General features: G+C 46.7%; 2 protein-coding genes across 9 annotated transcripts in view; both read left to right on the top strand.

Moving 5' to 3' along the window:
* The window catches only part of numb (NUMB endocytic adaptor protein), a 34,146-nt gene extending 16,595 nt beyond the window's left edge, over nt 1–17,551 (top strand). For 3 of the 6 annotated variants that reach the window (XM_072365931.1, XM_072365932.1, XM_072365933.1), the window contains exons 2-11: nt 3,282–3,418; nt 6,328–6,402; nt 10,848–10,880; nt 11,553–11,627; nt 12,384–12,524; nt 12,659–12,863; nt 12,964–13,260; nt 13,582–13,725; nt 14,709–14,843; nt 15,037–17,551. In XM_072365931.1, coding sequence (XP_072222032.1) covers nt 3,293–3,418; nt 6,328–6,402; nt 10,848–10,880; nt 11,553–11,627; nt 12,384–12,524; nt 12,659–12,863; nt 12,964–13,260; nt 13,582–13,725; nt 14,709–14,843; nt 15,037–15,788 — 1,983 coding nt within the window. In that variant the 5' untranslated portion in view covers nt 3,282–3,292 and the 3' untranslated portion in view covers nt 15,789–17,551. The remainder of the gene's footprint in view (nt 1–3,281; nt 3,419–6,327; nt 6,403–10,847; nt 10,881–11,552; nt 11,628–12,383; nt 12,525–12,658; nt 12,864–12,963; nt 13,261–13,581; nt 13,726–14,708; nt 14,844–15,036) is intronic. The other 3 variants (XM_072365934.1, XM_072365935.1, XM_072365936.1) reach the window with 3 other exon arrangements.
* A 293-nt stretch (nt 17,552–17,844) lies between these two features.
* On the top strand, nt 17,845–25,027 carry exd2 (exonuclease 3'-5' domain containing 2). Of its 3 annotated transcripts, none has more exons than XM_072365387.1 (10): nt 17,845–17,962; nt 18,828–18,898; nt 18,975–19,407; nt 19,677–19,933; nt 20,019–20,145; nt 20,278–20,588; nt 20,718–20,824; nt 22,719–22,854; nt 22,974–23,342; nt 23,703–25,027. In XM_072365387.1, exons 3-10 carry the CDS (start codon nt 19,015–19,017, stop codon nt 23,917–23,919), a joined length of 1,917 nt encoding a protein of 638 aa, XP_072221488.1. In that variant the 5' UTR covers nt 17,845–17,962; nt 18,828–18,898; nt 18,975–19,014; the 3' UTR covers nt 23,920–25,027. The 3 variants fall into 3 exon arrangements, with proteins under 3 accessions (XP_072221488.1, XP_072221487.1, XP_072221489.1); XM_072365386.1 differs by having other exon boundaries at nt 18,975–19,422; XM_072365388.1 differs by lacking the exons at nt 17,845–17,962; nt 18,828–18,898 and having other exon boundaries at nt 19,352–19,422; nt 19,658–19,933.
* The last annotated feature ends 492 nt before the right edge of the window (nt 25,028–25,519 follow it).

Genomic DNA, 25,519 nt, shown 5'->3' with positions numbered 1-25,519 from the left:
TCCACATGTTGTGCCCTCGTTTCCCGTGCCTGACCGAGCACCAGCGGGTTCACTACATATACACAAACACGGCAGCGTATGCTTTCTTTCCCACGCACATGAAGAAACAGTCGATGTTTTGACTTAAATTCCCACTCTCTCCTTTTGTTGGCTATCTTGGATGCAGCAGTTTGCAGGAGGGAATGTGCGTGTGTGGGTTGTAAGCTGGCAGTAAGTGTTAAGTGATAATAAAAGGTGACTTTAGTAAGGTGCTGTGAGATCAGGGGAAAACGACGGGGGGAAAAATACACCTTTTTTGTGCTTTGCAAAATCCCTGCACCCAGCATAGACTTATCACTGCCCTCTTAGGGGGCCACAGTTCAGCATTCATCTGTATTCGTAACTTCTTAAGTGCAAGGATTAGTTGGATTAGACAATAGGTGAATTTCCACTCCCGTATTTGTTTGCATTCAGAAGATTTGAACAAGAAAACGTAAATGGAAACTTCAACATTCAAGAAACTTCCACTGATCACTGAAACTGCTCACTTGAGGTGGTTTTTGCCTGTCTGGAAGAAGATTGGATTGAAATGTTGTGACTTTTCAGCTGTTTCTGGCCTGGTTGAGACAGCTGCTTTTACCACTATCAGTGGCACTCATACTGCAAGTTTCTTCCAATGCTGTGGAGCCTGGTTTATTCTCTTTAAACCAGTCAATGGAAACCTGGATTTCACTTGAAATGTTTTTTACATTCACTTGAGGGTTTTCTTCCTGACTTTCCCTCACTCTACATGGATACATTATTCACCTGAAACGCTTCAAAATGTCTGCGGTCTTTACTCGATAAACTGGAAATGCACTCATAGGCTTGTGCAGACGGGTCGGTTTTCTTCCAGCTACTCGTCTTCACTCGTCAGGCTGCGAGCATGCAGCCGTCTCTGACACCGCAGTGAGCCCAAACACGATATGACCTAAATAAACAAGTTTGTTGGGAGAGGGCAGGAGTGAGAGATGAAGCAATATATATTTTTTCCCTCCTCGCTCGTCATTTTGTTGTCAAGCACGCTCGTCTGCAGGCTACGTTGACTGCTTGCGTGTGCTCAGTCAGTGCAGACACACACCAGACCTTAACCGGGTGTTTAGGAACACCAGCAGAGCTGTTTGGTTCCTGCAGCAGGTCCCGCCTCGGCTTCTCCGCGCCGCTTTTCCACTGTGATGGTCATGGTTTCTGCTTGATTTAGACTGCGTGTTGATCATTGGAGTGTCGGTTGTTCTGTGTTAAAGTTACAAATCCGTGATTTCCAGTTTAAATCTCTGCGACAGAGACTCTCACTAGAATCCAGCTGCCTTGTGTGGTAATTCAAGTTGTGCTTGGTTCATAAGCTGTAGCTGTACCCTCAGCAGCAAGTTAACTTTGTTATGTAGCTGCTGTACGGTTAATTTCCGTTACTGAAAAAGGCTGCTCCATGTGTCTGATTCTTGAGACATTTCAGGCTCAGTGGGCCACTCCAGGTCCTCCCCCCTCCTCCCCTCTCTATGACAGCAGGTTGTTTGATGTGTTTATGTGTGCTTTGGTGGCCTGGTCAGGACTGAGAGCTTTATTGTTTGCTGCCTGCTGAGGTGAAGCCTGGCATGGACAGATAAGAGCGCCTCACCTCCAGCATGGTTTCTATTCCCGAGCCATTACCGCCTCACAGGACAGGTTTCATTATGCAAACAGACAGCTCGGGTCGTGTGTGAGTGTGTGTGTGTGAGTGAGTGCGGCTAAGTAGGAGCATATGTGTGTGATCGCTGTGAGTATGTGTGCGAATGCATGCTGCCATGTTGCTGCTGGTTTTTGCGTGCGTGTGTTTGTGTGTGTGCGGACAGTCAGATCTCCTGGATTAAAGACCTTTAATCCCGACAGATCCTCATCAGCTTCAAAGTTGGTGGGTACAACTTGTTAGTTAAGGAGTATGCTCTGCTCACGTGTTAAAAGCCAGAATTGCACGGTCGAATGACTTTTGGTTCCCAGTTAGGAGCTGCTCTGGGGGGACGTGAGTCAGGCTTTCGGTGATGGATGCACCTCTCAGTTCTCGTTTGGATCAGCAACTTTTAATTGGGTCTCTGCTTTTTTTTGTGCACCTTAATCCCTTAGTAAGCCAAAACGACATGCATGTACTAGTTAAAGCAGGACTGTGAGCCTAATTGATTTTCCTGTTTTCAAAAGAAGAAAAAAAAATGAAAAGCTACTTTTACTGTTTGAAGTGGTTTTACCCAAGGTTTTATACCAAGAAAACAATTCTAAAGGAGAAATGAAATGGTGTTATATCCTCACCCATCAGTCATGGAAATGCCGTTCTCTCAAAGTAGGGCTTTAGATTTCAGAATGCTGTGACATCACCAAAAGGTAGAAAAAGCAAAAAATGCAAATGCTCACACAATCGTACCATCTGACCAAACTCGACGACACCCTGAGATGTTTCTTCGTGTGAGGAAACTTTCAGATGGTTCAAAGTGGAAGCAGGACGTGGGCTTTTGAACCGTGGGGCGTTTCTGACACTTTGGTTTGTACACGTTTGCATCCTCTCCTCCAAATGCTGTTTAATGACCTCAAAGTCTGCTTTCAGTGCGAGTTTATCTGACTGCTTTGCGTTTGCTGCCTTACAGGAGGTATTTGTAGCCATGTTGTTACGTTTCTGAGCTCTGCCAATTCAGAGACTTGTCTTGAAACGTGTTGTGTGCGTTCGACAGTAGTTACATGGAACATGTTAAAAGGCGGAGAACTGAGTTTGACTTAATTGGGACTGTAAAACAGTTATTTTTCTAATGTTTCATTAGTCCTCTGCTCAAGATTTCTAACAGCTGTAACACTGGAGTGATAATAATAGACCTATCAGACACATGTGCTTCAAACTGGCAGCTCGTTAGCAAACCTGCAGAACTTGGCTGAAAAACTGGATTAATTTAATGAAGAATGAAGCTGAAATGTGGCACTTGCTGTAGAGCTGGGAACCCAGCGGAGCCTGCTCTGTATCGCAGAGGTTCAGGGGCAGCGCCCGCACAGAGAGAGCCTAAGTTTAAGGAGTCATTACAATCAGTGGACACTCTGGGGATTCTTTGTGATCAGGGTTGTTAATCACACATTTATTTCTGGGATGTGACAAACTTATTTCTGCTTTACTAAGATTCTGGAAAGCTGAGGAGTGCGTTGATGTGGCGTCAAACGTGAAAGAGGAAACACATGTTTGATCAGACCTGAGGGGATTGTTATGCTTTGCTTTTTTGTTTTATGGGACTAATGGTGTCTCTCATCCCTCACAGGGAGCTCAGCGATGAATAAGCTACGGCAGAGCTTCCGCCGGAAGAAAGACATATACGTGCCAGAGTCGAGTCGGCCGCACCAGTGGCAGACGGACGAGGAGGCGGTCCGCACCGGCAAGTGCAGCTTTGCAGTCAAGGTGACTCTCCCTCGTACACAAACCCAACTGCATTCGCACCACGTCAAACGCTCGCTTCACAGCCGAGCAGGCCAGTGCTGCGTGGACCGCACTGTGGCGCACTCATACCTCTGGGAAACGTTTGCGTGGTGTCGGTCCCTCCGAGGACGCCGCTGTGATTAATCACAAGCATTCAGAGTGTGAGCACAGCTTTTATCTAGGCTGCAGGATTGTCTGCTGCCGTGGCCTCCCAAACCTGCAGGGTGTGCGTGTGCGTGTGTGCAATTGATTTCTGGCCTAAAATAGCCAGGAGGATGAGAACAATTACAAGTAATAATTAATCTGTGCTGGCAGCAGCAGGGAGACGTGCAGGAGCGTTCACCTTGTTTTGGCAACAGAACCTTCCACTTTTGCAAACAGAAGTGCGACGGTACGCTTCCTCTCATCGTTTGAGTTCAAATGCTCACCTCGTTACGCAAGAGGGGGAACTGAAGACTTGAATGCCGTGAAAGAGAACGTTTCCCTTCCATTCACAGCAGATTCTGTTTCGTCTGCTTTACACTGTATAGCTGATGAAGCCTTGGGGTCGAGCTTTCCTGTATCATCAAAACAAAAATGGGGATTCGAAGCGATGGGAAGGTGGTGAAACTGATGAGCCTACCTGAGAGTTGTGCACAGACGGTGTGTGTTGAGGTTCTCTCCGTCAGAGATTTGATGTGGGACACGTGTCTGTTCGGGGCTCTAAGCACAAGTGTGGTGGTTTTTGTACGGTTTGTAAAATCCCACAGAATCTAGATCTCCTTTCAAATGTCTCCACGGCCTCACCCACACAGCTCCCTCCCACACCTGCTGGCTGCAGAGCTGCATGTATTTCTTGGAAATGCGCTCTTCCTTCTTACTGCGTGTAGATGCAGATATTGCCTTTTCAATTTAGAACTGCGTCCTGCAGTTGTGAAGATGAACCGACACGAATCTGAACCTGATTTTTATTGATTCTCTATTATTAAAGATGGAATCGTGGAGGTGAGCCACCCCTGGATCGGATATTAAAGTCAAATCAAGAGCCATTAAATGAATAGTTTGTACCAGAAGCACTTTATTCCCTGGTCTTCTTTTGAAATGTATCTGCTGGGAGGTAGCTAAGGGTGACATACACACCCCTACTTCATTCAGTTTGTGTTCGTCTTCCTTGTTGATAAAGTTTAATCAGAGTTTCCAGAACTTTCTTTATTGATAAACCAGCCAGAGTTGCAGTTGTGAAGTGAAATAATGATTTCTTTCCTCCCAATTCTTGTGCAGCTCCATGCACCTTTGCTCCTCGCTGGCTTTTATTGTGACGGTGCAACCAACCATGCTACTGCTGTGTCCCTCCTCCCCCTCCTGCTCCCTGACTCCCTCTCTGGGTGCCTCGGTGGAGACCAGTTGTGTGTAGGTTGGAACTGTTGCAGTGAAATCATCACTAACTTCTGCGTTAGAGTAGCAAACGCAGCGTTTTGGAGGACGTGCATTCGAGAAGGCCGTTCCAAATTAGTGTTGGGGAGATTTGATGTGCAGATTGGTTGTAATTGGGTTTTAATGTTGTGGGCTGGGGCTTGACTCGCTCTTTAATGGCATTTAAGAAGCATAGAAGAAGAGTTTTTGCCTCTGATTATTTTGGGAGATGTCATATTATGTGACTTTTGTGTTAATTTGCGTGCACATGTGTGTGTGTGCTTCTCATTTTCAAGCTAAAATTGCCTTAAAACAGACCACTATTCATGATTTAGGGAGATTGTCAAAGGCATAAAAAGGTAGGCTTGCTTTGCTTTTTTTTTTTTTAATGGAAATGTCAGTCTTATTAGACAGCTGGTGGCTGCGGATGAAGATTCTAGGTTTGATGAAATTACGTCCAAGCGCTGGTTCCAAACAAAAATAGATTAAAGGGAAATGTATTTATACGTCCTTAGTATTATCTTGGTGCACTCATCTGCATGAAAATCAATGTGCCTCTTTATGTGGGAGCTTGTTTTTGCTGCTGACATAAACAGCATTTTTACACCATAGAAACAAGGACACTGTTGTAAACTCCCCACCGTGTTTTCACTTTATATTCTTTTTCTGATCAGTACCCCCCCCCCCGGGTTACATCCAGATCGATAGCTGTGTATCTTTAATCCTACCATGTACCGATCAGTATTGTCCTAAACATCCTAGGTTGCCGTGCGTATCGTTGTGCCAACATGCACGCGTGTGTATTCTTTAACTCTCGACAGTGTGACTCAAAGCTGCTACGTCACATTCTTAAAATAGCAGGCCCAGAGGGTGGGGGGGTGACAGGCGTGGGTCAGTGACGATTGCTTTGTGTGTGCATCTGTAAGGAAAGGGTAAGGACTTCCTCCATGGTCCAGCATGCACAATAGCTTCTGAAGAGGTCAGGGTTGCAACTGGAGGGACACACCGGGGCGTGAAGCCACGTCGGGTTCAGGAGGACAGACGGAGAGGAACAACAAAATGTAAATAGCTTCGTCTGTGGAGACAGACTTCGGGTGTGAAAAGTTGACCACATTGTGTTCTTTCATTTAACACCTTCACTTGCCTCGGTCTTAACTGTGCTGTGATGAGCCACCAATATCTGGAGTTTGGTGAAAACCCTTTGGAATAAAATCATCTCTCAGCCCAAAAGGAGCACCAAAGAGCTGTTGGCACGAGGAAACAGCCTCTCACCAATTCTTTGCCTTACTGACTCACACACTTCCTTCTGCATCCACCCTCTTGCTCATGTATTTTTGTCGGAAAGGTCAGTCAGATTCTCCATGAACAGAATTGGGGATAAACTAGCGAGCAGTTGAACTTTGACTGACCTCAACAGTGGTTGAATTGGTGTTTAGTTTTTTTTCTCTTTTAACCTGTGGGAAGGTTACTGACTCTCTCCCTCTGTCTGTGTTCTGCAGTACCTGGGGCATGTGGAGGTGGAGGAATCCAGAGGCATGCACATCTGTGAGGATGCAGTGAAGCGGCTGAAGACGGTAGGTTTCACTAGAAAACCCCCCTGCGTACCTCCAGGAACGAGGGTGTTAAACAGCAGACGTCCCAGCTCCTCTCTGTCTGTTTACCTCTCTGTTTCACCAACACCCTGCTGGATTTTTCTTCCATCTATTTCCAGGCAGCCCCCCCTCATCTGGCAGCATCCTTTTTGTTTTTTTTCCACAGCGTTCCATAGTTGTTGATTCCTGCTTATGTTTTTACTGTACTTAGAGGCTCGAGTGTGGCCGATTGTTTCAATTTGTCCGCGACGGTCTCTTATCCTTGCATGCCGTCTCAGCCGGAGCGCAGAGAGGTCGGCGCGTACTTCCTGTCGCTGAAGAATCTGCCAGAGTTACGCAGAAAGCAACAAATTCCAGTTTGGGGAGCAGGAGGAGGGGAAGAGGGAAGCCGAAGAGCAATTCCTTCTGCATGTTGTCAGTTGTTTGCCAAGGCCCCACCCAGGTCGTAAACTCCTGTGGGTAGAACAGGCCGATTGTCTGAAGTCGGGGCCAGACCTGAGTCGGCAGGTCTGCTGCACGGGTCTGTCTTCTCCGTATGATCGGAGTCTGTCCAGGAGGATTAGCTCACATGGCGGTGTGTCAGAACAGAGCTGATTTTGAGTTCGCTGCCAGCAAAGATAATGAAAATCGTGCCGGCCGTGTTTGCCGTCAGGTTTCACTTTCAGTTGGAGATGAATCAGGCTAATGGAACCCTCACACCCTGCTGCTCTTGTTATCAGTACCTACGTTTTTAATCTTGCTGTTGTGTGAAGAGGCTTTTAATCCTGTTGCATGTTCAACTCGATGTACCATCGAAGACTACTTGAGCTGTGAGAGCTATTTGTTAGGACGATTATATTGAGGTGCATACCCAAGTGATTTTCATATTTTATGAGCGCATTAAACAAACCGTAAAAGACATTCATGCCATTGAAATACAACACAGATAACAGAACAGGCATCACACACACACACAGTGTGGCTTTAATGTGAAGGCGCCTCTCCTCTCACTTCAGCACTTCTGCTGACAGCAGGACAAGAGGCAGAAACACACATTTCCAACCTGCATTTTCATGCACTGCTCCTGTTTGCGTTCTCATTTGTAGACACTTGCCACCAAGATACAGAAGAACTCTCCTGCAAGTATTTTGCATGCAAAAAAACCACAGAGGAAGAAGTGCACTCCGTAGCACAGAGGTCAGATGTGATGAGCTCACATGGCGTACACAGAGCCTCAGGCTGTGGGGGTCTTATTGAGTTACAGTCATTTTAACAGGGCGGGTAAATGGAGCCAACTCAAAAGGAGAGGTGGCTGCTTCTGCCTCCTGTCCTCCTGCGAGCTGCAGCTTTCTAACCCTCCTCAGCTTCACCGCTCCACTTCACCGTCTCTCTGCCCCGAGTCCTAATTTGAAATTGTGGAGACTTTCATGGGTCTGGATTTGTAAGTGGGATGGGAAATTAAAAGTAGCCTCGTCTCAGACACGAGTCAGGTTGGCCTTCTGTAAAACCGAATACAGGAGAATGCTGTTACATTCTTGCAAATGAGCTTTGACCCACACACGCCAGTTTACTCCTCATCCTTGGCGACCCGTTTTACAGGAAAAGCCAGAAACGATGTTAAGAAACATAAGTTTCACTCCAGTGGAAGGAACACGCGTGTTGCACATTATTTTCCCTCCTCTCCACCAGGTTTGTTCCCTTTTTGTGTGGCCTCTTTACACATGTTTGTCCTCTTGCCATAGGCTTTACAGTGAGATCACACTGGGAAAGAGTGCATTTTGAGGCTTTGCGGATGCTTTGCAGCTACGTCTTTAAAATTAAAGAAGAAAAAAAAGAATCATGATAGAAGAGTATTCAAATTCTAGGAATAACGCTGAAGCTGGGAGCCGTGGGGCACTTACAAATGAGTCACGGTGTACTGTGTCACTGTGAGTTTTATAGTTGGGTCATTTTCAGGCAATAACAGGTTTGAAACATTTATAGCCTGACGCGCTGTTATCCTCTGTTGCTTTGTTTACACACTCCGGCAGCTTAAAAAGGGCATTTGAGTGAAAGAAGGGGGTTTCACCGAGGAGTTCGTTGAATCGTACAGTTACAGTTCTTCTGTTGTTGAGCTCCATGTAAGCTGCTTCCAAGCAACAGTCCCCTGCTGCCAGTTATAATTGTCAAAGCAAAGATAGACCAGGCCAGACCAGGGAAACCCTTTAAATATACGGCTAGCAAGGCCTTGATAGATCCCAGTTCATAAGCCGACTGTTGCCTGGCAACAAATAACAGTCCCTACCAGGGAAGAACAGATGAGTTGATATTGCTTTTCCAAGAGCTAATGACTGAACTGTTGAGGAGAAGGGTTCTACACTTGTAGGGACTCTATAGGATGTGGGGATGTTGCCGTTTCTTTAAAATCAGCTGCCCTGACAGAAAGTCTGAGATCAGGCCAAAGAGGAGAGGAAACAGCAGTGAGGTCATGCTCCCTGATGAACGGGTCGGCTTTAAATGAGCCCGCGGGTGCCCTGGGCTGCAAGGAGAATGTCAGTGATCCAGCTGTCTGTCTGTGAGACAGTTACAGCTCTACTCCACTGTATTCCCAGCAGCCTTCGGGACGGTAATGAGAGTTTTTCACAGCTCTACGACCCGTGACTCAGAGGGAGGATGGAGGCGGGCGGAGTAGGAGGCTGCACTGCGGCACCATCAACCTCCAAGCTGCCCTTTTGTGTTGGCATTGTGACATCACTTCCTCTTGCCTGCTGGCAGGTGGCCCCGGGGTGGAGGAGTGCTCTGAGTTTTAGCAGTGGGCGTGTTTTTTTTTTTTGCTGTTAATCAGAAGCTCGTTGTAACCTGGGTGAGGCACCCAGCTCGCAGATGACGACGAGCTGCAAGAATTTCAGCTGTATTTGTTCATGAAAGTCAGCTGCTGCTTCAGTGAGAGTGGACAAAGTTTATAAAAGTGCACTGTCAGTGAAAATCTCTGGAATAAATGTTGAATTTGAGAGGCAACAAAAGGACAACCTCACCTGCCCGCTTGTGCGGAACGCTCTCTTTTATGGTGAGGTTTCCCTCCAGCTTGAGGGGAAATGGTGGAAGGTGTGAGTTGTTGCACAAAGTAGGCAACATGTGACACATGTTGCGCAAGATGCACATCGTTGTTGCTGCATATCCTGCCGGTGGTTACAGATGTTTTGATAGCAGAATCACGAAAGGCTGGAATGGAAATGGAAATGAAATGGAATGAATGGAAATGCATATCTGACTAAAAGAAGTAAAGCGTGTCCTACTTAACACTGAAGTTAGACTTGTTGCGTACAAAATAAGTCTCCTCTTTGACTCTTTTCTTCACTTTGATCCATCAACACTCGGCTATCCCCTCTACAGAGAAAGCTTTCTCCCCCCGTAGTCTCTTCTCAGTCTTTGCATTGAAATACTTGTTTGTTGTATGAACTTTTTGTTGGTGTTCTACTTTTTTGTCTTTTTAAGCAGGTTTTTATTGCAGAGAAATGCCATCAAACTCCACCCATCCATGCTGCTATTCTAGTTACCTCAACTCTCTAGAGAAATTTCCCCCTAACCATAGCTGACTAACAGTGGTGTGCAGACCTTTCTATCACCTGCATGTCTGTGGGGTTCCTAAACGCACACACACACACACACACACACACTAACAAGCGCTTAACTCTGAAATGAATCTCCGGTGCTAGTTAACATGTTAAATCATGCATTAACACGGTGCTCGGAGTGCCGTCTCCACCTTGGCTGTGTAACAGGAGCAGAATGGCACTCCTTTTCACAGCTTATGGGAAGGAGAGGAACTCAAAGGGAGCTGGGGAAAGAAGGGGGGGTGTTAAGACTAGGCCAGGTCTGCTTGTTTTTTTCCTCTTTTTTTTTATCTTTTTGTGCGGTTGCGGCAGCCTGAACTTGACCCCTGACTCCTGCTGATCAGTGAACAGTCACGGGCTTGACCCAGAGGTCAATCTTCCATCTGTGGGAAGTCGTTTGTGTCTGCTGATCAGCCTTGAAAGGACCATGTCTGGATCTGGACCGTTTGTGTTCAGGCTGCTTGGTGTGCTGTCTGAGCCCTGAGATGTTCTGGTCTTCTGTTGTTTATGTTTATTTGAATCAAAGAGGAAGTAAAGGGTGTCACTTCCTGCTGTTGGGGGGGGGCGGATCTGCTGGGGACGGTGACATGTTTACTGGCTTCCTTTGTGGTAGTACTAACAGCAATCAACATCAAAGTATCACCCATCACATCTGTCCCATCACATCTGTCCTGAGATCATACTCACTCACTCATAACCCGGTTTCACCTTCACCAGAAACAAACTTCAAATCGAACCCCCTCCTGTGGGCTCCAGTCAATATTTAGACTTCCTAGGTAACATTTTCATGCCTTGTCCCCCCCCGTCTCCTCCACCCCTCTCACCCACCCTCCCTTTTACCACATCCACTTCCAGGACAGGAAATTCTTCAAAGGATTCTTTGCTAAAGTAAGTTGTTGCTTTGTGTGTCTGAGTGTTTCTCTTTATTATTAGCATTATTGTTATTTTTCCCTCTCTCACACTCCACTCTTTGATCACATCTGACGGCTGGAAGACGCGCACACACACACACACACACACTGACACTCTCAGAGAGACGGGGGAATCTGTCTGGAGAAAGACAAACACAGTGGTGCATGTGTGTGTGTGTGTGAGCAGGTGGGGTGGTTTTAGGCTGGGGTGGGGCACTTTTTTTCTTTTTGTGTGTGTGTTTTATATTAACAGGCGTGCCTTCTCTCCCTTCAGCCCTTCTTCCATGAACCAAGAATGGAACAATGAGCAGTTTGTGTGAATGAACGTTTCCTCTGTCATTGTTGCTCCTCTAACCATTGGGGTCATCACTGCTTACTGCGTCAGAGCACCAGATCTCTCACCTCTTATCAAAATTTTGCTCTTAGAAAACAACTCTTGTGTCCTTTCTCTTGTTTAACGGCTGCCTTTTCTCTTATTCACAGGTGTGCCTTTTTTTCTCTCTCTGTGTGTGTGTGTGAGTGTGTGTGTGCATTGAAAGAGTTTTTATGATAAGGTGCCAAGGAATGGTACAAAGGGAAGCAATCGTGTGGGTTGTGGAAAGGGCTTCCTTGTTACCTCATTGCTGTCTTGTTGTGTGTGTGTTTGCAGGCTGGGAAGAAGCCAGTGCGAGCTGTGTTGTGGGTGTCAGCAGATGGTCTCCGTGTTGTCGACGACAAAACAAAGGTAATCAGCCCCCTCGGTCCTCTGCAGCAAGCTGGGAAAACTTTGATGAACGAAAGAGCAGCTGAAGGGAGTACACGTCCCCTTAGTAGATTAAAAGGTGAAATGTTTGAAGTTCAAGTAGATAATGATGATTGTCAAGCTGCTGTAGCTCAGGTCTAATGACCTCCTCTGTGTGGGCACAGAGTGCACCTGCAGGATGTGATTTGGGGGAAACTGCATCACATAAAGGGGCCGTGTTGACATCTGTTGGAAATTTGTGGTACTGCATCTGCTGATGGTACTGATGATAGTTGATTCTTTTTCTCTTCAGATTTTTCCATCTTTTTGGAGCACTTGCTTTCATTTTTAAAACTCTGTGTTGCTCCTGGTGACGCAGTGTGAACATTTAGTCCTCTTTGCTGTTTTTACACCAAACAGGCTCCACCTGCTGAAACAAACCGACTAAATAATTTCCTACTGCGGCTGGTATTGTGTTTAACGTACTTTGAACTGGTCCAGTAAGTCCCGCTGCATCCCAATGGGACAAGCCTGTAAGCTACCACAACATGATGGGATGGCGTCTGGCAAACTGTTGGACCACAGTTAGATAATCCCAGATGTGAGCGAGCTTTTCAATCATCGCAAAAAGGGCTTAAGTTTGATGAGAAACGATGGAAGAAGGATGCAGAGCAACCAGGATGCAAACAGACTGGAGCTCCTTCATCTCTTATCAAGTCGTTCAATGTGATAATAATGAGGAAAAATACTTTAATGCAGGACCTGATTCTGGACCAGACGATAGAAAAGGTGTCATTCTGCGCACCGGACAGGAACTTTGAGAGGGCGTTCTCTTACATCTGCAGGGATGGCACCACACGACGCTGGATCTGCCACTGTTTCATGGCCATCAAAGACTCAGTAAGAACTCACGTCATCACTGGAATGTATAGTTAGTACCTGCAAATGTTTCTTTTTCATACAGGGAAACGATTCGTTCTTCTCATCATGACAATGCCATGACCACAGCGTGTTTGTTTCATTGTCCTTTTCAGGGAGAGCGCCTCAGTCACGCCGTGGGCTGTGCATTCGCTGCTTGTCTGGAGAGGAAACAGAAGCGGGAGAAGGAGTGTGGGGTCACGGCGACCTTTGACGCTAACAGAACCACTTTCACTCGTGAGGGCTCCTTTCGCGTTACCACGGCAACGGAGGCAGCAGAGCGGGAGGAAGTCATGAGGCAGCTACAGGACGCTAGAAAGGGTGCGTATTTGAAGTGTGGACGTTTGAACTTTTGGACACGTCGCTTGGCTTTAAATCCGCAGCGGGCTGTTGCTTCATTGTCGCTCTTCTCCAACGGCAGAGGCAGATGCGATGGTTGGCGTGAATTTGGCCAACAGCATGACCAACTCCTCGGCACACCAGACGGGAGGCTCCCCATCTCCCACATCTTCCCCGCCCCTCTCCGTGCCCACGCTGGGACCTCAGGTGATCCCCCGCAGACACGCGCCCGCAGAGGCTCTCGCCAGGCAGGGCTCCTTCCGAGGCTTCCCGGTCCTCAGTCAGAAGACGTCTCCGTTCAAACGACAGCTGTCACTGCGCATGAACGAGCTGCCCTCCACCATGCAACGCAAATCTGACTTCCCCATGAAAAATACAGGTGATGTTTCCAGTTTAATGAAAACCCCTCAACCCGCCATGTGCTAATGGAGGGTTGTGTGATGTTCTACAGCACATCACACAAGTGGGCTCCGTGAGCATGAATTAGGCTTCAGATTGTGATGAGGATGGATGTGATAAGCATAGCAGTGGTTACTAAGCAGACACAAAACAGAAACAAGCTTATTTGGTGTTCACTAAAAATAAAAAAAACTTATTCTGAAACAAAAGGAGGAGTTCTGAATGAATACATTTCATAAACGCACGTTTTGGAAAGGTCTTTGTTTTAATTGATGTGCCTCTTTTGATTTTTGCCGTGCAGTCCCTGAGGTGGAAGGAGAAAGTGACAGCATCAGTTCGCTGTGTAGTAAGATCACCACAGCTTTCAGCGGACCCACAGAGGACCCCTTCTCCTCGGCTCCAATGCCCAAACCGGCTTCATCTCCACAATCTCCTGTGGCTCCAGGTAAAACTCATCTGCCTTCTGACTGGCTTTTTCGCTTTCAAAGGTTGCATTTCATTACTTCCCAGCACACTGAACTGGTTCCCAGTGCCGGCCGGAGAGCGATTATCATGTCGCATTCAAGGAGTTTTATTTTGCCCCAATTTACTGACATCTTAATGAAAAGTATGTGACAAGCTTTGGTTAAAATCCCACAAACAAACGTTTTCTGCTTCTTTTCACATTGACCTGTTTTTGAGCATGGGCTGACCCACTCACTCCACTCCTCTTTTTGCATGCTCTGCCTCTTTTAGTAGTTCTCGATAACCCTTGAAGCACATTATCGCATTCGCATGCTAAAGAGCATCCGGTAAATTGTTGCGAGTTGTGTGCCGAAGTAGAGCGAGTTCTTTAAAGGTGCACCGCAGAACGGGACGGCTGGCGCGTTCAGTGACAAATGGAAAAATTCTGACGGTGAAAAGAATAAAGAATTCCTCCTCAAAGTCAGATTTCTCCTTTAGGATTTAAAAGAGCACCATTATCTAATGTGTCTGAAATCTCAGTTCATTCTTAAGTTAAGTGAGTTAGATAGCAGCTATTCTATTTATTTATCAGGCTTTGTGTTGGCTTCAACTTCAGAGAAAGTACTGACACAAACAAATGAGGCAGATGACTCCAGAGGCCGGGTTCTAATAAACTTCTGGTCAATAAAACTGCCGATATGAGTGGGGAAATCGGATGTTACGTAAAAACAGCCTGCAGCCGGTTTCTCTGGGCAGCAGTCTTCGTTGCCCAGAGCCTCCTGGTAGTTGGGGACTTTGGGAAGTTAATAGGCTTAGAGACTAGTTTTGTCTTTGTGTTGCATAACATCTGAGTTTATTACACTTATTTTCTAGATGCGGTTAAGACCTTTTAGACTGATTAACTGCACGGCAACTTTTTGCATGTCTAACTAAAGATCTGTTCACATCCTCGTCGTACTAGCTTCTGTCTCTTCTCTGCTGTAGTAAATGGCACCGCGCCTGCCTTCTCTATTGCTGCTGCTACTCCTAACCCTCCAGCACTACCCCCTGCTCTTCCTGCCCGAGACACTAACCCCTGGGCTAAGAATCCAGCGGGGGCCCCGGCCTCTGCTCAGCCAGGTAAGCAGCTCCTCGGAGCGTGACAGAAAGATGTCACTTTGATGCACTCCTGAGATGAAATTCACAATAAAGAGGCAGTTATTTTCCTCTATTCTTTCTACATCAGTCTAATGTGATAAACGGGTACTTCCAAATTAAACAAATGATGTGGTGTAACTGCGAGATAGTCATCTGTTTCCTTTCTTCCCTACAGGAAGTGAGTGGCCGTCAGCTACACCAGTGATCGTAGTCCCCCCCACATCCTCTCCTGCCTTGCCCTCTCACAAGCGCACGCCATCAGAAGCAGACCGGTGGTTAGAGGAAGTCTCCAAATCTGTCCGAGCCCCGCAGTCCAACCCAATCATTGCAGGAGGCGCATCACCCTCCCAGCCATTTGCCGCCCCGGCGGCGATGCCGGCGGCTCCTGTTCCCTCTATTCCCCAGGTGGCCTTCATGCCTTCTCTGCCCCCTGCTGTGCCCTTGTTGCCCCCGCGTCAGCCTGCTTTCCACGCTCAAGCTCCGGCGTCCTACCCAGTGTCCAACGGGCTGTCGTTTCCTCAGCCCAATGTGCCTGTGTTTGGCATCACTCCTTCGCAGATGGTGGCTAACGTGTTTGGCACGGCCGCGCAGCCCCAACCGTTCCCAGTCCCGGCTTCCACGATACCCCAGCATGACGCTCAGGCCGTCGGTAATGTCAGCCCGTTCATCAAACCCCCGCAGTCCACCACGATGAACCCCGCCCCCCTCCAGCCCGCCAACGGCAGCGTTACCTTCAATGGGGCCGACAACTGGGCCGCCGCATCTCAAGTAAATCCGTCCTCCCCGTCTACTCAGCCGGCACCACAGGAAGATGCTTTCGAGGCCCAGTGGGCAGCACTAGAGGGCCGCTCACGCCAGCACACGACACCTTCTCCTACAAATCCCTTCTCCACCGAACTGCAAAAGACCTTTGAGATCCAGCTCTGAAGGCTGTAACTAGAAAGTACTGAACAGCAAGGACTTGAATGAACAGGTGGGTAATTGGCAACAGAAAAGTTGGGAGAACGCTCCTGCCTCCCTCCTTTTGTTTTAATGGACAAACTCGGGAGGGAAGGAGTGGGAGAGGGTGGAGAGCAGCAGGTGAATCAGCACGGAGCAGAGCTCTGCACAGCACTGAAAGAAAAAAAAAAAAAAGCTCAACAAAACAGGTCACTGTTAACAAGGGTGGAGCTCCCCAGGCATCTCATTTGCATCGTCTGTATTGTTTTGTTTGTGCTTTGGAGTGCAAGGTTATCATTACCCTGTGGAGTATCTGTGCCCTGCCCTGCCCAGCTCACCTCCCTGGGCCCAGCTCCCTGCGCCCAGCCCAGCTCCCTGCGCCCAGCCCACCTCCCTGGGCCCAGCTCCCTGCGCCCAGCTCCCTGGGCCCAACCCAGCTCCCTGGGCCCAGCCCAGCTCCCTGCGCCCAGCCCCCTGCGCCCAGCCCCCTGCGCCCAGCCCCCTGCGCCCAGCCCCCTGCGCCCAGCTCCCTGCGCCCAGCCCACCTCCCTACGCCCAGCTCCCTGCGCCCAGCCCACCTCCCTGGGCCCAGCTCCCTGCGCCCAGCTCCCTGGGCCCACCTCCCTGGGCCCAGCTCCCTGCGCCCCCCTTTTGGCAGAAGGACACCTCCATCGCCTAGCAGAGGAACCGCAGCACTGAGAGAACTCCGCTTCCCGATGAGAAGTTCTCATTTATAACCTCCCAATCATAAGACTATAGTGAGACAATGCCAAAATCTTTATTTTTATGCATTAAGTATATTTTAAATAGCTTTGGAATCCAGCAGAAGAGTTGTAAGTAATCTTGCCAAAGGCACAGGCTAGCAACAATGAAACAAGTTTATGTTCCTGTACACAAGAAATGATCGTATATATTATACATAAATATATATATATATATCTATAAAGAATCTATACTGTACACACAGCTCACGGCAGTGCTAATTTTTAATGTGATGTAAAAAGATTTTTGTGAAGGGACAGCTGCTTGACTTCTTCTTTTTTCCTTCTCCATTTTTAAAGAAAAATCTCTTAATTGCCGTCTGTCGCATCCTGTGATCGGATGTGAAGCATCTAACATTAAATGGGGTGCCATTGCAGCAACAATCAGCGTGGACCTAGCATCGGTGGCGGTGCCTAAATGGTCGCCTCTCTCTCACCTGTGCTTATTTTTTTTAATAGTTTAGTACGACTCAGTACTTAATGTTTTACTTATTTTTTGTGTGGTAACACTTTTTGTTTTTTCTTCGTTATTTAACACAGTAGGATGCAAAAGTCCTTTTTCACGTCTTTTGGATTATTGTTTTTTTTTTTTTCAGTAGTAGTTTATTTTTTTTATGTTTTTGTTTTGCACAAGCACTACAGTAGATGATTTGACCTCACGGGTGATCTTGATCAGCGTGAGCTCGTCGGCTGTGAGGCTGCGGCAGCAGAGCGGCTGGCGTGCTCATCTGGCATGACTGGCGTCAGCCTGCTGTGGTTCTGACGGGATCGCAGAAAAAAGCGGGGAGACGAGATGGTTTCATCTCCCCGCTGTCTGATTTCTCTTGTCATGTTTTTATTTTATTTTTATTTTCAAATCAAACCTGTGAATATGATCTATTCTCGGATCTATTTTTCCATTTTGTAATTATTTCATTTCTTTATTCCAGCTTTTTGGAGAAACACTGAAGCTCAAAGATTGAATAAATTCATGGTGGTAGAGGAAAAAAACTGTCTGTGGTGTTGATTTAATTCTTTATTTTGTGATGTTTGAGTTCTGGATCGTTTTCCTGACAAAAACCTCAGGATATCGGGCGCATTGGATGTTATTCAGAAACACACTGAATAAATAATGCTAAATTATGTCAAGCTGTCAACGTTTTCACCTTCAACTTTCACCTGCTTCAAAACTTTGCAGATGCATGAAGAATTAAAAAAAATAAAAATAAAAAATCAACAGGAGCACCTGTCTCATTTTAAAGAGGCGCTGTTGGTTCATCCTGCCAGCAGGTGGCGCTGGCGGGAGAGCTGCTTTCCGCTGCGGCAGAGTCGTTATAAATGCAGCCCGGAAGACATGTTTCAGAGCAGAGAACAAGTCTACATGTGTGTGAAAGTGGCGTTTTGTTGGCTAGAAACGTGAAGGTAAGGCCGCGTATGAGTCAGAACTCGTAGGTGTTTTGTTTGTAAGCAGCAGCAGCTTCAACGCAGAGTTGACAAGAGACAGCTGGATAAAGCGGCTAAGTGTTGGCTAGCGCGGCTAATGTCGGCACAGCTGAACGAGAAAATTAAGCAGGGATGCTGTGGGGAAAAAAGGAAACAACACAGTTTGGTTAATTTTGCTCTTAAAACGAATAAACGTTCAAAGTAAAAGCTTAGCTGTGTTGATTGAACTCCGAAGAAGGCGTCAGTTTTCAGTAACGGCTCGAAGCTAACTCGAGTGAGAGGTTTGTTTGTGAAGTCGTCGACTCTTCAGTCAAATCCGCAACGACGTTGGATGCTCACCAAGCCTCTGCCTTCGTTTACACATCAAGGTGTCCAATACTGTGAAAAATCTCGAACCGACCCTCATTTATTTATTTTATTTTTTGCTTTCGACGTGCCAGACTTTTTTTTTTTTTATGTGATCTTGGGTCAGCTAGTATCCAATGTTTTTCCTTTGGACTACATCATTTTCAGTTCAGTGCCATTTTCAGAGCAAAGTGTCGACATCCAAAGAACGAATGTCTTTGGAATGTCCTTCAAGAAGCCAGGAGAACTGTTCCCGAGGACTTCTTAAAGGAATGGCAAGAAAGCTTGTCTGAGATGTTTAATTATATAAAGGTGCTGATATTTCCTATTAAACAGGGAGTCATTTCTGAGCATTTTACATCGGAGCACATCAGATGTTGGTGGTATTAAAAGAGCCGTTGTGCCCTGCTGCAGCAACTTCAGATGTAACAACAAAAAAAAAGACTTCCTCTTCTCGATTTCATTCGGATAAGGTGTTTCTTTCTTCTTTTGGATCCAGAGATGCGCAGAGCCTGCCGAGGTCACAGAAACGGGGCTGGGTTTAAATGGGAGCTCACTGACTCAGGAAAAGTAAGATATCACAGATAAACTGTTCGCTGACCTTTTTACGATGTGCCCGCGAATCAACTCCTCTTGTCTTTTCCAGGTGTGAACTTTTAAAAAAAGAAAAATCACCATAAGTCAACATGTCTCATCGAGGGCCTTTTACTGCTGTCATAACAGTACTCGGGGCAACCTTAGGGGGGCTGCTCATATGGCGAGTGTATCGAACGAAACGGAAGAAGCTGCCCTCCGTCCAGAAGGCGGCCGAACCTGTGGGAGCTCCTTGCTCTGTGGAGGAGGACTTCCCCGCTGTGGAGTTTCAGTACATCCATCCGCCGCGTCCTGCAGAGAAGGAATTTAAGACTGTGGAGTGTCAGACCACAAAGGCGCCCCCTCCCGCGCAGGTGCCCTGGTCTGATCAGCTGCTGCGGGTGACACCGGTGATGGTGAGCTCAGAGGAGGAGTGGCAGCAGCTGTGGCCAGAGATGCAAAGGGAGCTGTCCGTCTTCCCCGTGCTTGGGCTCGACTGTGAATGGGTAAAGACCGAAGGCGTAAGGGATACCTTTTGCATGTTTGCACGTTAGAAAAAGGAAAAATCCACCCCCAATTTCACAGGTTTATTTTAGTTTTGTTGTTTGTTTTAACCTTTTAAAGATGCTGGCTTCACAGCACCAAAAAACCAAAAACATTTTGATTGTTTTTAGCTCTGCAAAAATACTGGATGGGTGGAATTTTCCTTGAAGCATCCTCCTCTTGTTTCAGATGACTTCATCTTGTCCGACCCAGCTGCTGCTTGTTGTTGCAGGTGTCGGTGAAGGGCCGAGCCGGTGCGGTCTCCCTGCTGCAGATGGCCACGTACTCGGGTCTGTGTGTTCTGGTGCGGCTGCTGGCGTTTCGCAGCGGGCAGCAGCCGTTCCCACTCAGCTTGACGGAGGTCCTGAGGCACCCGCACATTTTGAAAGTCGGTGTCGGTTGCTTTGAAGACGCGAAGCGTCTGGTGCGGGACTACGGCCTGTCACTGACCTGTACGGTCGACCTGCGTTACCTTGCCTTAAGACAGAGGTTCGGTTCGGTTCGGTTTTTGTAGCTGTACTTTTTGTAGCTGGTTTACGCTGCATGCTCATCCTGAGATCTGTCCCACTTTTAGGCAAACTTCTGTGAATAATGGCCTCAGTCTGAAGTCCTTGGCTGCAGATCTGTTGAACATATCTCTGGATAAATCTTTGGAGTTGCGCTGCAGCGACTGGGAAGCAGATCAGTTGACACTAGAACAGGTATTGTCTTAAAGAGCTATTAAAAAGGAAATATTTAGCTGTTTAATGGTTGACAGCAACATGGGAATAAAGTTTTCAGAGAGACAGAATACTTTCAGGCTTCTCTGACTCTTTCCTCTGTGCTCCCTCCAGATGACTTACGCTGCCAGAGACGCTCAGGTCTCCATCGCGCTCTTCCTTCATCTCCTCAGCCTCCAGTCTGAAGCCGGACCCGCCTTTTCCAGCGGGAGCTCCTTCTCTGAGCTGGCCTCTCGCTGCCAGGGCCTGGTGGACGTCCCTTTCAGGGGCAGAGGAGACGGGGGTGACATGGCAAGCGATGGAGAGAGGAGGCGGAGGTCGCGGAAGCCGGCAGTTTACGAGAGCCCAGAGTCTGGAGATCAGCAAGTCCCAGACCCTCGAAAGAACAACAAGAGGAAGCCGCTGGGTGTCGGTTATTCTGCCAGGTGTGGAAAGTCTGCATGTTACTGAGGACAAAGAGGGGACGACAGACTGACATCAAGAGTGTTCTTACTGTATAGTTGTGGCAGCAGAATCGGCAGTTTATAGCCTTTTCTCTCCCCTGCCTCTTACAGGAAGTCTCCCCTCTATGATAACTGCTTCCTCTACGCACCTGATGGCCAGCCTCTGTGTACCTGTGACAAGAAAAAAGCCAAGTGGTACCTAGATAAAGGAATCGGAGGTAAAGTAGATCACTTTTCTTTTTTCTCTCTCTCTTCTCTGTTATGGATGCATAGCTCACAAAATCCTCTGAGCCGTACCAGATTCTCATTACCTCAGATGGACAACACTGACGCATTCCAGTGTCGTTATTTATTTAACAAAAACAAAGCCAAAACGCTGAAGCAGTGTGTGGAAAACGAAGTACACAGATTCAGTAGCTTGTACAACCACCATTGCCAGGAATAAATGAAGTTAATCATTTTCTTTGATGTTGCTTTAGTTTCTGGAGGTTTATGAGCATTCATTCATGCGCAGCTCTTTTAAGGTTCCACCACAGCGTTTTAGTCAGTTTGACTGTTCATCGCAACGCTTTTGTCTGAAATAATAAAGTCATTCTGCTGTAGACGTGCAGCTGTGTTTGGGAACATTGTCCTCTGTAATGACCAAGCTGTAGCTGTCAGACAGCCTTAAAGGGGATCTCCGGTATTTTTAAACTTAGACCTTATTTCTGGCATGAAATACGTTCATCTCCTCACCGAGAACAGTTTGGTGAAAGTTGGCGTCCTTCAGAAGATATTTAGAAAACTCGTGATAGGCGTATATCCATATAACGGAGTGAACGGGGCTTAGAGGATGCAGCCTCTAAATAAGGCATTATCTGTCTTTATTTCACCAATACTTTAAGAAGAATGAATGAATGAACGTGTGCTATAGCTCTGTTAGCTCATAGCTGCTGTTATGTGGCTACTTGCAGCTATAGGAGAGCTAACGGAGGGATTTCTACACAGGCACTCTACTGGGACCACTTCACCCACACGCCCCCCTGCAGCACAGTTTATTCACTCCGTGCTCTGTGACAGTCGGCTAACTTCACACAGAGTTTGCTGCTGATAGTTTTGTGCAACATGACAGGATATTTATCAGATTCTGACAAGTGAAAGACGACTTTGAGTAAGATGGACGTTCTTACCGGAGTGAATGAGCTGTGCTGCAGGGGGGCGTGTGGGTGAAGTGGTCCCAGTAGAGGTGTGTGTAGAATTCCCTCCGTTAGCTCTCCTGGTTACTTACCACTGATGGGCAGCTTCAAACTCTGTAGAGTATCTCTTTGCGTTTATGGCATGTGTAGATTATACTTGGTTGTTCACGATTGATTTTAAAGTTGAGAATGTTTAATCTGTTGTCCGGTATACTTCTTCTTCTTTTTTTTTTTTTCTTTCTTTCCTTTTGTAGTACGCAATTAAGATATGAGCCATAAAACACAGCGTACATTAGGCCTATAGCAATGCACTAATGGCACGATACGATACACAATATTCAGCCAACGATTGGACACATTTTCTGAAAATTTGTAAAGGAACAGTGTGATTTGACACGAATCATTGCTGATTGGACTGGTGGTTCGTCCTTTGACCCGGAAGGACGACACCGCCAGACAAACGGCCACAAACAAACGTGTCACACGTGTCTTCTGCGTACGCAGACTCATTTATGTTGTGAGTTGTCGACAGCATATCCCGTATCACATCATATCCACGTCCTGCATCAAAATATTCTTTAATAGCAGCGCGTACATGTGCAGCGCCCATATTTTGAAAACATGTAAACCATGTCCTGACTGATTACAAATAAGATTAAAGAAGTGTCTTTTAAAATGATTCCTAGGTTTTATCCCTGTAAGTTATTTCCACGTAGATAGAAAAAGGACATTGACGTGAATTGCTCACTCTGCACACAGTCTGAAGAAGATTTTTGTCATTTGTTCTGGTCCTTTTTCATGTTTTCTGGCAAGATGTCTGTACATTAATTGATACTCGCGGCTAAAAACAAGGATACTTTATCAGGAAACAAAATATCGATATATATCGCAGTATTACTAACATTGATCAGCCCTTCTGTGCGTGTTTGTGTGACAGTGCTTCAAAGTGAAGATCCTTTCATTGTGAGGCTGCTGTTTGAGCCATCAGGACGTCCCGACTCGCAGCAGGACTACTATCTGACAGCCAAGGAGAATCTCTGTGTAGTCTGTGGCAAAGCCGATTCCTACATCAGGTTTGACTTTATTATTCATCTTTTACGGTTGAATCAGCAGCTTATGATGCCAATGCCACATAAAAACGCTGCGCTGAGTCTTTTTTATTGAACTTTTCTGACTCTCCCTGGTCCCACAGGAAAAACATTGTTCCACACGAGTACAGGCGACATTTTCCCACCGAGATGAAGGACCATAACTCCCACGACATCCTGCTGCTCTGCACCACCTGCCACGCTGCTTCCAACGTTCACGACAGCTTCCTGAAGCAGCAGCTAGCTGACGAGTTCGCCGCCCCTCAGGGCTGCGAGGAGGGAGTCCGGTTGCTGGAGGACTCGGACCGCCGGCGGGTGCGTTCGGCGGCTCGGGCTCTGCTCAGCGCTGGGGAGGGACTGCCGGAGCAGCGGCGAGAGGAGCTGCAGGTGCTGATCAAGAACTTCCTGAGCATTAACGAGGAGCAGGAGCTGACGGATGAGGTGCTGCAGCAGGCCGCCAGTCTGGAGACGAGGTGAGTTTCAAAATGCATGTTTAGGCTTTCCTGCTATTAAAAATAATCATAATTTAATTGTAAATTATCAAGTACTTTCTCTGCATTTTGGGTAATAGCTGAAATAAATGATGCCAGCGTCCACATAGTTCCTGACTAATGAGACACTTTAGTTTCTAAACCAGCACTAATTTATCTTTTTACATTTTCTGTCGTCTAGTTTTTGTCTGTAATGAGCTGAAAGTGGATGATGATGTTAGCAGTCCAGCTTGTTCATTGATTGCGCTTTAATCGTCATGTCATTCTACTGGATTCTGAGTATTTAGAGCTTTAAATGTATTGTAAGCTCTCCGCTTCTAACTGCTCCTCTGTCCTCTGAAGGATTTTAAATGAGACGTATGTGCCTCACGGTCTGAAGGTGGTGCGAGCTCACGCCGGGCAGGGCCTGCGGGGCCTGATGGACCTGGAGCGGTGCTGGAGGCAGCACTTCCTCACCACCATGCAGCCTCGCCACCTCCCTCCTCTCTGGTCTGTCGACCACAATCACAGCAAGTTTCTGCGTAAATATGGAGCGGACCTGCCCATCAATCTCAACTGACTGTGTCTGTGTAAAAGGGCGCACGAGCAGCTCCACGTGATTGTTTTTCCATCCGCCAGCTGGATCCGAAACTTCACCGACACTTCAGGAATTATGCAACCGAAATAGCTTTTTTTTTCTTCTTCTTTTTTTTTCCCACCTCCCCACTGGATGATAAATGCACTCATCCAGCAGGCGGGACCAAAATGCTGCAGAGAAGACAACATTGCAGCCCAACTCTGTGATGTCTTTAACTGTGGAGGTGAAGTCCAGCACTGAGTCTAAAATCCACTGACGCGGCGGATGCTGCGACAGCATATGGACACTTTATTTTAAATCACTAAAAAAGTATAGTTATTTATGAAGACGAGTTAAGATATTGAAAAACTGTTTTGTTTTTTTAGAAAAAGCTGCAGCCTGGTCTTGATTTCCTCCTCCATTTAACCCCCCACCGCCTGCACGTTAGCAGCTCCTCCCTCCTCAGTCTGATAATGTGTAGCTGTGCAGAGAGAGGGTTGTTTTTGATACGAGCTGAAATATTTTTGTGTTCTGACCTGCCTATTTAAGGTCAGCAAATGAGTCCCGTCCCCCCCCCCCCCAAGAAACCTCTTGAGATCAAACTTAATTTTTGCCCTGTTAAGTTTTAAAGAAAAAAGAGTTTGTTGTCAAAGTGCGTTTGGGCCTGAACCTTTTCTGTCTCTGTGGTTTTGTGTAATTTTCCACACAAGCAGAGCAAAGTTGGCATCCTTTAGTCAATCATTTAAACCGGTGGCGTTTCCGCCGCGCTGCCGCCTCTCCTGATTGGGTGGGAGCCCTACATGGCTCGTGTTTTAATGTGCCTCTTAATCCCCCACCCGACTGGAGAACAACCAGCGCGCCGGCGGCGTCGTTTCATTTTACAGCCGTTTCACCGTGACGTCGTTTTAACCGAATTCAACCAGCACAGCGAGGAAAAGATGCCAACTTTGATGTGATGAGACTCTTTGAAAAGCGACCCCCCCCCCGAAGCAGAGTGATGTGATTCGAGGATTAGGAAATTATTTACAATGTGAATCTTAAAATGATGGAATCGGGCTGCTTTGATTCTGTTCTCCAAAATTGTGAATGAAGAAAGAAATAAAAATGTTTGTATTAATCAACTGTGGCTTGTTTTTGTTTGTGAACAAACTCAAACTTCTACATCCAGCCCCCCCCCCAAAAAAAAGGACACGACCACGATCATTTTTTATTTTATTTCTTACAAAATCACAGTTTAATAAATAGTCTGTAAAAATGAGTACAAAAGTGGTTTTCTCAACATTTCATATATGAATCACTCGTTTCATGACGGAGTTGGACTTTCTTTTTTTTTTTCTTTTTTTTTTGTCAGGAATGACACTTTTTTTTATTTTAATTTTTTTTACAATCTAGTTTTGCTGAATTAAGGCCTCTTGATTTTGGCATCAGAACAATCTGTCAGTCAAATGTTTTTGTATCTGAAGTTGAATTGGTGTAAAGTTATGAGCTCCCCTGGTTTCACAGTTCAGTCAGGAAAATTAAATAAAGCACATTTACAAATAAATAAAAATGGCTCAACATGCAGAGTCCCTTAACTGCACATATTTCTAAGGGTCAGTGTTCG

This window comes from Leuresthes tenuis, unplaced genomic scaffold (assembly GCF_036924035.1).
Source record: "Leuresthes tenuis unplaced genomic scaffold, fLeuTen1.0.hap1 SCAF_15, whole genome shotgun sequence".
Classification (NCBI taxonomy): Eukaryota; Metazoa; Chordata; class Actinopteri; order Atheriniformes; family Atherinopsidae; genus Leuresthes; species Leuresthes tenuis.
The sequence above is the reverse complement of the archived record's forward strand: the minus strand, read 5'-3'. Positions and strand labels throughout refer to the sequence as shown.

Excerpts from the sequence above, each read along its gene's own strand:
- exd2 (XM_072365386.1), top strand. The coding sequence starts at position 19,015 with ATGTCTCATCGAGGGCCTTTTACTGCTGTCATAACAGTACTCGGGGCA. Across the intron at positions 20,825-22,718 it reads CCTAGATAAAGGAATCGGAG|TGCTTCAAAGTGAAGATCCT; the intron begins GTAAAGTAGATC and ends TTTGTGTGACAG. Across the intron at positions 23,343-23,702 it reads GCCGCCAGTCTGGAGACGAG|GATTTTAAATGAGACGTATG; the intron begins GTGAGTTTCAAA and ends TGTCCTCTGAAG.